Below are 12,582 nucleotides of genomic sequence, written 5' to 3' on the forward strand. Positions count from 1 at the left end.
AGAAAAGCTATGACTGCAGCCAGGCTTTTAATGTGACAAAACGACTCCCCTGGTTTCAAGGTAGAGATGCCCCTGTCTTCTTTCTTCTACCTCAAAGGATATATCAAACTAATCTGCCTGTTAGTCAGCTAAAGGAGATTGTTGCAATTAATAAACAAGAACAGTTTCTGGCACTAACCTGCATGGTCATAGGTGATTAAACAATAAAACAAATTCATAAAATTAATAAAATAGAAAATAAGATCAATTTTCCATTTTACCTTTTGAGTCTTGACCTTGCAGCTACATGTCTGCCCTGGTACGGGGAAGTGCCTACATGAGGCCCATCCCTAGAAGTTTGCTTTCATTACTGATTGCAGTTTTCTTACCCAATACATTGAGTTTTCTTGGAAACTGCTGTCTTGTAGATTGCCACTTTCGGAAGCATCAGACTGTTCGAAGGCAATTAGTACACAGACCATCCTTCCTTTCCCAACAGTTCCCCTCCCTGCTTGAGAACTGACCATGTCGTGGGTCTCACAGCAAAATCATAGGACTTGACAACTCTCTTTCCATTTTAAAAGCCCATATCCCACTATTACATGGTCTTGAGCTCAAAAATGTTGCCTCCCTGCAGAGTGCCACTGTTCAGTTCCTCATTATAAACTGGCCATTAGTATTTTTTCCTCCCTCTCAGGAATGCAGCTGGCATCTACAGAAAAACCAAATCCTGCTGTGTGAAATTTGTGAGTTAGGCCCTTCTCAAGGAAATTCTGACTTAAAAAAAGGGAGTATATTTAAAAATAATACATTTTCTGGGAGAAAGAAGGCTGATATAGGCTATATTTTTTTGAGCTCTTAGGCTGAAACAGCAGCAAAACTTGGAAGTTTGCTAAACAAAGTCAACTTGAAAGTCCTTGTCCCTGTTGACACAAAGGCCAGCAGCAGAGATAGCTGTGGTATGTAAAAATGAAATTGCATTACTCCTACACAGCTCAAGAACCACAATAAAGGTTCTTGATTGCTGTCCAGAGTCCTTAGCAATACGCCCAGCTCCTGGAGCACTTACCACCTGATTCACACTGGAGGAGCTGGTGGTCTAAGCACAGACAGAGACATAGAGCTGCTGACAAATACGAATGAAAAGGTAGCTGTCTCAGTTGTTCACCCTTTGTTATCACCCTTTGGAACATGAGTTTAACCTGAAGGGGAGATTTCAAAGAAAACAGCTGAAAATTTCTTTTCAGACTGGAGTTTGCAGTTAAAAACAGGCACAAGCCCCAGTATCGATCACAGTTCCTAAATTTCACACCTTCTCTCTGCTGAATTCGAGCTCTCTTGGCAAGCTGGGAGCAACCCACCTTGGTTTTGATGGGTTTGTCTGTGTGGAGCACACACAGGTCCTGCATTCTGTATTATACATGGCCAGAAGATGGAAAGTTAAAAACTTTGTGCAAAATGACAAACAAATTTTCATAAGATATCAAAGATTGATGGAAGAAAATAGAATGGAAAAAACCCCCAGCATCTGAAAGCACCAAACACCAGTTCTTAAAAGCTTTTTCAGTACTCAGACCCCCCAAGAGACCACTCAGGGAGGATAAAACTTCATGTGATGAAATTAGAGTTGCAGTTGAATGTGATAAGACGTGTTAAATGCCTGCTTCATATCAAACATTTGCTAAAATGTCTCCTAATGCACATACGAAAGAGATGCTAACCTTCCATATTACAGCTGTTCAGTATGAAATTATACACAGCATCTCTGATGAATTCGGAGTTGTTGAGACAGAGCTATTAATTAAACTGGGCTAATATACAACTTGAGGATCTCCACAGATCAGGCAGAATTTTTTTTAGCATGGTATAAAGTACACACTCTGAGAAATGCTCTGCATGTCACCTTCCAACTGGTAAGATATTGGACACCTGAGAAGTGTTTCTGTCACAGGGCACTGTACAAACTAAAAAAAAAAAAAAAAAAAAAAAAAAATTGGACTCCAGCTATGAGCACTGACCTAAAGGATCATGAATTTGGGTGTCCAGCAGGCATGGAGGCATATTGTGTGGGCATTTATCTGCTTCAGCTGAAACACGTTCCCTTGCTAATGTGTGATAACCTGAATTATCAGGGATGGATTTAGTATCTTATCCAAACTGAAGCTTTCCAGTCTCATCCTGCTTCCTATAAAATTGATGGAAACACAGTTGGGAATTTCTTGGGGAGCTGGAGTGCTTGTGCTCTGTTGCGGTTGGATGCTTTTTATAACATTTTTGATTCTGTATGCACGAGTGTATTATTTTCTGATGTCATCTTTAGTGCATAATGGTGTTTTAAAATGTGCTTATGAATTAAGACTTCCCATAGACCCCTTAAAATTATTTCTTGATGTGAGGGATAGTTCTTTTATTTTGGAAGTGATTCACAGGGTCATGGAAGAAATGCTTTTACAGTTAAATTGCTCCATCACTGTTCCCAATAAAGCCTCTCCCTTTGAAAGAACTGATACTAGTTGCTGTCAAAATAACATGGTAAATTAGAACAGATTTTAGTACTCTGAACATTCAGTGGAAATTCATATTTTCTCATGAAATGTACCAACATGGTCCATAAATTTAGAGACTTCCATAAGTGACTTTCTATCTAAAGGTACCATCTGCCATTCTGAAATGCTAGGGTACCACCAGGCTTCCTAATAGAACATAATGGTATGTTGGAATAACAGCAGTTCTATGGGATGTTAAATATTCAGTAGCTTCTCTCACATAGTAGAAGATTCAGGCCTTAGCCTTGTATAAAAATATGCTGTCAAAAAGCTAGAAAAAACATACAAATCATCCAGACCTACACAATAAAACCAGCCGCTGGGGTTACGTGTGCCCCAGGGCAGCTTTAATTTGGACATGCAATATATCACCATAGGGCTACTTGATCAGAGTTGCAGTCTCAGGAAATATTTTCAGGACTATTCAATTTCCATTAGCAGTTTCTCCAGGATATATTAGACACAAACTGGGTTTCCTTCAGTATCAATCACTCGTGTTTTCTCTTTCATCCTGTCTTTGCTAAAATGGGATTTTCATGGAGGCCATGAAATTGCAAAATTTAGTCTGTTCTATCATTTAGATTCCGTTAATGGTGTTTTGCAGTAACAGCTGGGTAAGGAACCTCTCTCCACCCTGGTGCTAGAGAACACCCAATGATGTTCAGTATTTTCCTTTCCCTTTGGTAGTTTCCTCCCCCTCTGTGTTTCTGTACACTTTCAGACAGATCATCCTTGGTAGCTCTCTAGTACGGGGCACTTCTTGCTTTGTCCCCCAAGGATGCAAGCTGGTTACACTTTGCAAATGTGTGAGAGCAGTACCTTCCCCAGGACCAAGGTTAAAAACGAGTCACAACTTTCACAGAGGCCTGTGATGCTGCAAGCATGCAAATACTAGTTATACCTCCCAAGGTCCCTTCTAAACTGAATTATCCTACTACATTATTACATTCATACATATCAATGCATAGATGATGAAACCTGAGGACACCTTTCTGAAAAGACTACAAAGCTGCAAATACGGCTTATTTTTGCTTGTTGTGGAAAGAGAGAAAGGAGATTGAAGAACTGAAATGTTCTCACAAGGGGCAGCCAGTGAGACCAGCTGATGACTCATGTGAGTTGGAAGTTCCCTGAGAAGGGGACTTTGCTGAACAAAGATCTACAAAAAATAATAATCCCCAAACAAAGAAATTCAAAGAACAATCAAAACCCACCAGTGCTTATGACTCTTGCAGGGTTCAAGTCCTTTGTAACAGCAACCAGCTTGGTTATCAGTGTTCATATTCAGTCACTTTACTAATTATGTGATTCTGCTTTTCCAAGTAAACTGGAATTTCCTCCCTCTGATTTGTGAGGGCACTTCTCAGAGCCAGTATTTCCCTCCATTTAGCTAAAACAAACAAGAGCTTTCTCTTTGAAAGTATTTCAACATCATGAGATGTTTCCTTCCTCCTTTTAATAGCTGCAGGGCTCCCCAGAGGGAAGTATCAACAACATTATTCCCTTCCAAATTCTAAGAGAGATACAATGTTCTGGTAGGTGTTGGGATTAGATTACAGCAAAATTAATTATTAGTTTCAAGCTTTCACTCTTCAGGCTGCAACCTGAGCTCTCGCAGACCTGTTACCATACCTGTACCAGGTTACACCTGTGGCGTTTATTCACCTTTCCCACTGCTCTGTGCCAGACACTCATGGAGCACACAGAAGCCACAGTGTCATTTAATTGCAACCCCCAACCAAAAACCACAAAATCCATTAGTTCATGTGATCACTGTACTTTAATCCTATACCTGTTGGGGAGTGTTCCTGAGGACAGGACACGAACACTTGGGATTAGAAACAGGATCACAGGTTCCGTCTTGATGAGTTTACCATGTAATTTGAAATATGGTAAGAAAAGCCAATGCAGCAGCTCAGAGGACAAAGGAAGGAACAGTGAGGAGACTGCACGTCCAGCTGCTGTACATCTCGACCCAATTCCTCGAGCCGGCCCATTTTGGACATTTCTTTTATGAATAAATAAGCAAATAAATAAAATTAGCTAGCTCCATCTGTTATTCACCCTAACCACAACAGGGTAGATTGATAGCTTGTAGACGAGGTTTTTGAGGAGATATGGAGAAAGTGTCCTTCCAGATTAATTCAAGGACAGGACTCCGAGGAGTCTGTTGCCCATTTTTCAAGTGATCCTATGTTTATTTACTGAAACAACAGGAGTAATATGACATCATAAATCTTTTAAAAATTGAAATAGTAGTGCCAGTCTTGAAAGATTAATAATAAGGAACGCCTTTTAGAGTGTGCTCGTGGAAATGTAATATGAATGATTAGTGGTGTTGAACGTTAGAATTACAGTGTATAATTGTAATGTTATAGCAGTTATATAGGAGCCAGAGATTCCTTAATGGAATACATTGTGAATTTAATTATTTACATGGAAAAATCAGGACTGATATAGTCACTGAATGATAGACCTACAGTTTCCTACATTCTGCAAGTGTCATGAAGGAGCAGCATTGCTATTCGCATTTGTTATTTAGACAGATTTAAATTCTACCCTACAGCTGATATCCTTTGTGCTCTAGAGCCTGGAGTGTCTTTTAGGCTATCTTCCTGCAAGGCATACCATAGGTGCCAAAATTCATTGAACAAGGATTTTGATTACAGGAGCATGGACCCATGTCAGGGGCTGAGGTTGGTTCCTGGGGCAGAGAGGGAGCTGTCTTGCTAAGAAACAAGTGGCCACACAGGGTGCTTTGCCTTCTATTCCTTCTGCACTGGTCACTTCAAAACTCTTTGGTGGCATCACATCTAGCAAAAGCATGATTAAAAAATATCTATATATCTTTGGAATATATAGATTTCCCTAGACTGACTTCAGGGTATATGTACAGCCACTCAAAAAACCCCCCTAGAAGTTCTTCAGCTGTTTTTATAATGTCAGTGATATTAAAAATACAGTTTCAGACAAGAGCAAAACATTGCTCCCATGCAGAAAAGGCAGGATTGTGTAGACTCAGCATCTCTGTGTCGGCAGCTCTCCCTGTCTTTGCCACTCGCAGGGTGCACCTTGCAGGGCTTCCCAGCTGCCCCGGGACTCAGGCATGTCCCTCTGTGCCTCCCAGCTCAGCCGAGGGGCTTTCCAGGCTGGGCTCTGCTCAGAGCAGTGGCACCACTCTGGGGGTTTTGCTTGCTCGGTGAACAATGGATACGATAGCAAAGGGAAGAAAGACGGAGAATTTTTAAAATCCTCTCAGCCCCAGTTGAGGGACTCATCATACAACTATCAGACAGGATTCAGCAGAGTGGAAATTCCTGTTCTGATAAGCCCCAGCCCTGGAAGGCGAGGGATGCAAAGTTCAGGATGGAGGTGTGCTGGCTGGATGCCCTGCACTCCCTCACACTTGGCCTTCCCAGCTGTAACCCACCCCTGGTGTTGCACATCGTTATTGTTAAAAAAGATCATCTAACCAAATCGAGCTGTAAATGATTCACACTCAAGTACAGACTTTCCCTTTTGCTGGAAAAAGACTGAAATTCAGTGAAACACTATTTCCAAAGATTCTTGGTGTGTGATCCTGTCTTGGTGTGTGATCCTGCACACAGGCATGTATGTTTTGCATGCAAGGAACTGTAAATGCACTGTATAAGAGCATGTTTGTTAACACAGTTTATTGGCACACTTATTGGCAAAGCATACATAAAATACAGTTGTATTATATAACACACTGACTCACTGTGTCTTTACATAATGAATTGAACATATTAATATGTAAATGAAAAAAATTAGTTTCTTTTATAAAGTTTCACATAAATACACCGGAATTAAAAAAAAAAGTAAAAGAAAAAATGAGGGCTTTACAAAAATATTATACAAGAAATATACTATGAAAAGAAATAACAACAAAGCCAACTCAGATACAATAATAAAAACACAAAAGTTTTAGATTTATTAAGCTGCCCACAAAGTTAATGGATTACATGGCTTTAAAATATCTGGATCGACAGCAATTTTACAAAGCATAAACTCTCATAGGACTGGGTGTCTTTTTCCACATAAAAATATTTCTCATGTCTTCGATGAAAAAAAGACATTTCTTGTTTCAGTATTTTTATTAAATGATGGATAGAGTATCTACTGGCATCAGCTAAATGTAAATTAAAAATGCTGGATCCTTTATATGATTAACTGATGGAAGAAAAGAAAGAACAAAAGTTACTTTAAATTACTTTTCCTTAAAAGCTGATCTTTTTCTGAAACAAGAAATTTCAGGTGCAAGTTGAAAAGCAGAAAATATATTACAATTGTAAAAAGTTTTACATAGTTACGTTAATGAGATCCTGAGCACTGATGACTTTAAAATATGGCCATTGTTTGATGAGGAAAAAAACAACCCCTTCCAATAAAATGCACTGTCAGAAATTTTTCATGATACATTTTTGCTGTATCTTTTCCAATTATTTTAATCGAGGTCAGTGCCAGTATCATGTTATATGAGAATGCTTCCAAGGGATGTATATGGAAGCTTATACAAGAGTTTTCCCTAATGAAAAAAAATTGGATAGCTTTAGTTTAGAAATAGATACTTTATAATTTGAAAGGTGTTTCTTTTAAATTTTATTTTGAAGAATGCTGTGAAACAGTAATTAATAACCCACTGACATACATTGCAGTGGGCACGGCTGGAGAGATAACCTATTGGGAAGCTTGTGGTGTGGGGTTTTCAGATTTTGTCTCCTGGTTAGCAGGAGGTTTGCTGTTCCATGGGCTGTTATTTCCCAGTGCAGGTGAATTGTTGAAATCTTCTTCATCATCCATGCCATTTGCTGCATCATACTGTGTATTCTCTAATCTAGTGATAAGCCTTTCGTCTTCATCCCCAAATTCGCCTCCCATCAGAGTTGGTTCTCCTACCACCATCACATCCTGTGAACAGCACCCAATATTTGTTATATGGAAACCTTGAGAGAGAAAAAATCAACTTAAAAAAATTATGTTAGAGAATTTGCATCGCTTAACTTTGTGATATTTGAACAACAGAGTTAAAAGTTCCCGCATAGTAGGAAGCAGGAGACAGGCTTACACTTTATTTCTAGTGAAATGAAAAGCTATAACACATCTCTCTAACTGCATGCTCACGGCTCTGGATCTCAGAAACCCCAGAACTGAAAAGCAGGTAGACTGAAAAATGTGCCTGATTTTAAGCAAACAAACAGGCTATGAAACTGCTTTTAAATTCCTCCTTGAAATATTTAGCCTTTATCCAGTAATTCTTTCCTGAGCCATTTTCTTTGGAAAAGCACCAGGGTGCATCTCAGTTGGAACTTTGCGATATGTGTATTTTAGAAGTAGTTTAAAAGTAAATGCATTTCTTATCCTCAGACTTCTAAAACATGGAGCACAACACTAATAAAGATGGTAACTCTCTAATCCGTAGCCAGCCAAGCCCTTTTACGCATCTAATATACTTGACATTCTGCTACTTAATTATGGTAATTAATTTAGGTAAAGTTTTCGATAAAAACAATGTTCACACTGATTTGACAATTTGCATAGCTAATTAAGTCATTAGAAAAAACCTGCTGATTGCCAACAAGCCCTGAATTTACCATCTGTTATTTCATGGTGCCTGTCACCTAACTCCATGTAGGCAACCCTGCCGCCAATCTGTGCAGTAAGAGGACCAATCTGTCCAGCTGGTACCGTAAAAGCAAGATGAAGAGTGCTAATTATAATTACACTGATGAAGCTAGTAGTCATCAGAAACTAAAGCATGCAAGAAAGACAGAATTCATCTAATCACTGCTTTAAGTACAAATTGTCCTTCCATGAAAACAAGTAAACCGCCTACTGTACTCCAGTGCATCACAGATTTGCTGCAAAAAACCTAAGCAGCATGGGATAGAAAGGTGCAAACTTGAGATTGGAAAGCAAAGGTGCAAAGCCAGAGAGCTCTCTTGTTCCCTCTGTTCAACAGAGAATCAGGCTGCTGTGCTAACTGCTAAAGAAATATGTGGGATGCATCTTTTCATGCAGCTCAGGTGTCAGGGCATCAGCTAGTGCTTGGTAAAAGTGCAGTAATTCCAGATGTCTAGCTTCATTCCTGCTGATTTAACAAGCTCTTCCAAGAATCCTAGCGAACAACAGATTCATATTTTAAAGGATCTGGTTCTCCTTTTGAATGTAAAAGCATTTGTAAAAAGCAAACAGAAGACACGTTTGCATTTAATAAGGTTTCTTTTTAATCAGATGTGTACTTCCTTCACCACAAAACAACACAAATTATTGCCTTTAAGTGTTTATACTATTTTTTGATATCCCTCAACAAAGGCTGGCATGATACAGAAGAATTTTTGTATCACATTTTCAGCCTATGCTACGTAAAATATTTTTGAGTATATGGAAACTGTTACATGATTTCTTCTTCACTTTGTCTATATTTTGTTATTCCATATATCCATAAAATATTTGGTTAAATAAAACTCACACACAACTTTAAGACATAGAAGTTTTAAAGACAAAGGTGTTCATAAGCAAAAGTTTGTTCTAATTTATTCCATCTCTCTAAACAACAGACAATATATAGTGTGCACTGCTGAACCAGACCTGACCCCATTGTATTGCGAGAGCATTAATGACAAGAGAGACCTGGCAGAGGACAGCAGGTTGGGTTTGAGGTGTGCAGTGTGATATGGCAGGCAAAAAGACCAGAGTGGCTGAAACACAGAATCACAGACCAAGGTGGCAACAGTTCCCTTTACTTCAATGTTCTTGAGTACGGGCCTCAAGTTCTCCCTGCTGCCACACGAGCAAGAGGTCAGTGACTTGGATGAGACTTAGAGAAGCATATCAAAAATCACTGTGGGGCTAGAACAGCTGGCTGGGGAGGCCACATGAAAGAATTAAATATGTATTACATCCACCAAATGACTGGGAGGGGTAAATATGCTTAACAACTGCAAGTGCTGAAAGGAAGATGATCATTTTAGGTCAATCTGAGGAGATGTAAACTAGGGTACTAAGATGACATTAAGTGAACAAAAATGTAATCCCTACTGCTAAGACAAAATTCCTGTTACTGATAATGGCAAACTGAAGATTAATGACCCCACTGGAACAGTGCTAACTTTGCTGCTCAGGTCACCTAATGCTGGGCTGGGAAAAATCTCAATCTGTGGTAGGAAACATATGTGCATCAGTGGGGAGATGTTCAATCACCTTGTAACTATTTTCGCCTCTAATTTCTCAGATTCTTTGCAAATATTATTCCTTTAGTACAATGACATCCACTGAGAGGACAGTTTGCATTTCTATTTCCCTCCATGCCATTGAGTCTCCTTCTCTCTCTCTCTGGGAATTAAACTACAATTATGCTGAGGTTAGTGGAGTTTTCCCTCATTCTATTTAAAAGATAGATATCACAGCATTAGTTACAGGACATTTAAAAAAAAATCTTGACAATCTTGCCACTTATGTCAGGCAAAAATAGTGTCTCAGGAAGCGCACATGCTGTTTCCTCCCCAGAGAGGATTCTGCTCCTTAGACTGAAAGCTGAAGACCCCACCAAGTGCACCCCATTGAACCTCCACTCACTAGATCCCGTGCAATGACCACCAACCTCTGAGGAGGACTGGAAGTGACTCCTTTTAGAGCCCCTCAATGCTTCTCCTTAAATTGGCCAGTGGGGGTCACTGCTGTTGAATGACACAAGGCTCCATCCCTCCCAGGGTTGAGGCTGCAGCTCTGGAGTGCTCCTAGCTCCTGCTCATGGAGTGAGAAGCAGAATCCAAGAATTAAACCCTAGTCTCTTGCACGGCAGCACACACTGCTATGGCCTAGTTATGGTAGCACATATTTGACTAGATTAGTTTAAAAAAGATTTAGTCTGTAGTCACTCAATCTTATTAATTTACTCTGTGATTAGAAACAATATTTTTGGTCAAGGAATGTCTCATGATAGTAAAATATGGTTGCAGTGAAGCACTATAAATAAAGCAGTGGTTGTTTTACATTATGTGATAGAAATGTATTATTTTATAATATAACCACAAAAGCAGCTTTCATGTATATCATACTTTCATCCTGAAATTACCCTAGTTGCCATCCAAACTTTAATTGATGCATAACAACTACACACAGAGGTCACTTTGTACACAACTCAAATACAAGCACTTCTATTTAACAGACCGGTCACTTCTCAGGCTTCATCTTTTTTATACCAAGACTCAAAATTTAGCTCTGCTCTGCCCAGTTATGTAACTAAACTTCTTAACTTGGGATCATCCTATATCTAAACAATGTCTTAGTGAAGTCTGGAGGTAAACTGCTGGGCCATGTAAAATTCCCCATCCCTATACCTGCCATCTTTGCTACTGTTAATACGCGGTCCTACCCAGTGTGTTAAAATTATTAGTTCATAGCTCGGGTGTCTCAGTTCTCAGAAGTAGATGAACAGTGCTCACAAGCCTGAGATAATTAAAAATGCCTAACACTAGCAAATACATTGTTCAAGCACATCTCATACTCCAGGGACTGAAAGTTGCACTAGTTCTAGCAGCTAACATACCTCTAGTGCTAAGTCAAAAGAAGAAGGGTACCTCCTCCTGCTTTCCTTCTTATGGAATTGTGTTGTGATTATTTTAATAACTGACTTCTTAGCTCCTTACCACAAAAAATTATTAATGATTGAGAGACCCACTGCTGCCCATATCCATCATGTTCACTGCTTCCACTACAAAAACATCAGACTGACGTTGGTGTTGAAATGATCTACAGAAACAGAACTGACATTTTAATTAGGCTTCAGAGTAAACACTTTCTAGAGGAAAATCTTTCACATCTCATCATAATCCTCCCTGTTAATTTGACATTCTGGTCTTGTTTGGAATATTTTTCCTAAAGTGCAAAAACTGGAAACCAATTTATTCTCTCTCATCTCCTTATGATTAAATCTTGGATTCTGAATTGCACAGTTCTGAGACATGGGATAATTTCTGACACTGATCTCTGGCCTTGGAACTGTAACTGTGGTTCTACAACATCCTTTACAAACCACCTAAACCTACCCCGTTTCTGAAACACATAAGAGATTGTATTGCTCCCTTCCATGTTAGCAGGTTTATTTATGGATTTGGCTTCTGAGGAGCATACAGAGAACTACAAAGGAAAGAAAGATTACTGAGGTATGTAACTTGCTTAAAGAGTGCAAGGAGGTTCTAATTAAGACTCTGGATGCAACAAAGAACGTTTGATTTACTTAGTGGCATGTAGTGATGCTTTATTCTTTCCAACACAAATGATGTTTCACTGGATTCCTGGTTACAGTACTACACTCAACAGGATCTTCATTAGTAAATGAAAGCAAAATCCACCTATTAATTTCTGTGGTGATGACTGGGAGCAGCCTGGAGCAATGGTTCTTACAGTTTGTGAGAGTTGTGCATTGCTATCAAATTTCAAATATATGAAAATGGATCAATGTGCCCTGTTTTTATTAAACTTAACAGAAAGTAATATTTATTTGATAACGGCTGTATGGACCCCTTCTGATGGTCTTGCATATACCTGTCATCCACAGATCACAGTGAACAAGTCACTATTCTACAGTATAGGGGCCTGGGCTTGCAAGAAAGTTTTATTTGAAACAGAAGAGAATAAAGAATGCTAAGGAATACGATTTTAGCCAGTAAAGAGGCTTGAAAACTGAGCAAAGACTTGGGAAAACACTGCAGCTAGCTTCAAATATCAGAGGAAATTATTAGTGCTGTGTGATAAGGCAATGGCACACCCAAATTAGATAAATAATTTCTTTGAATCATAGGAAGTCTGACATTAGAAAAGTTTTCTATGAACCTTGCAGGAGGAGTTTGCCCATCTTTGCTCTTTGTTTAGAGAAAAGAGGAAACTGGTAACTCCAGTTGCTGCCCAATGGACTAATGTTTCTTCTTAAGGTCAGGCGGATTAAGAACATAAACAAACCCCAACCCAGCATCTGCTGAGGCTAAGGCAGTTGAGTGGACTGCAGCTTCTCAGTCTCCCTGTTCTGTCAGTTTTC

General features: G+C 39.2%; 1 protein-coding gene and 1 long non-coding RNA gene across 11 annotated transcripts in view; one reads left to right on the forward strand and one right to left on the reverse strand.

Annotated features, from left to right (window-relative positions):
- Positions 1-12,582, forward strand: part of LOC116785953 — a 65,218-nt gene that overhangs the window by 34,796 nt on the left and 17,840 nt on the right. The gene's annotated exons all lie outside the window — the stretch shown is intronic.
- The window catches only part of LDB2 (LIM domain binding 2), a 218,357-nt gene continuing 211,955 nt past the window's right edge, over positions 6,181-12,582 (reverse strand). For 5 of the 10 annotated variants that reach the window (XM_032686163.1, XM_032686161.1, XM_032686162.1 and 2 more), the window contains one exon: positions 6,181-7,454. In XM_032686163.1, coding sequence (XP_032542054.1) covers positions 7,224-7,454 — 231 coding nt within the window. In that variant the 3' untranslated portion in view covers positions 6,181-7,223. Of the gene's footprint in view, positions 7,490-10,146; positions 10,290-12,582 lie in introns of all 10 variants that reach the window. The other 5 variants (XM_032686167.1, XM_032686168.1, XM_032686165.1 and 2 more) reach the window with 3 other exon arrangements.

This window comes from Chiroxiphia lanceolata, chromosome 4 (assembly GCF_009829145.1).
Source record: "Chiroxiphia lanceolata isolate bChiLan1 chromosome 4, bChiLan1.pri, whole genome shotgun sequence".
Classification (NCBI taxonomy): domain Eukaryota; kingdom Metazoa; phylum Chordata; class Aves; order Passeriformes; family Pipridae; genus Chiroxiphia; species Chiroxiphia lanceolata.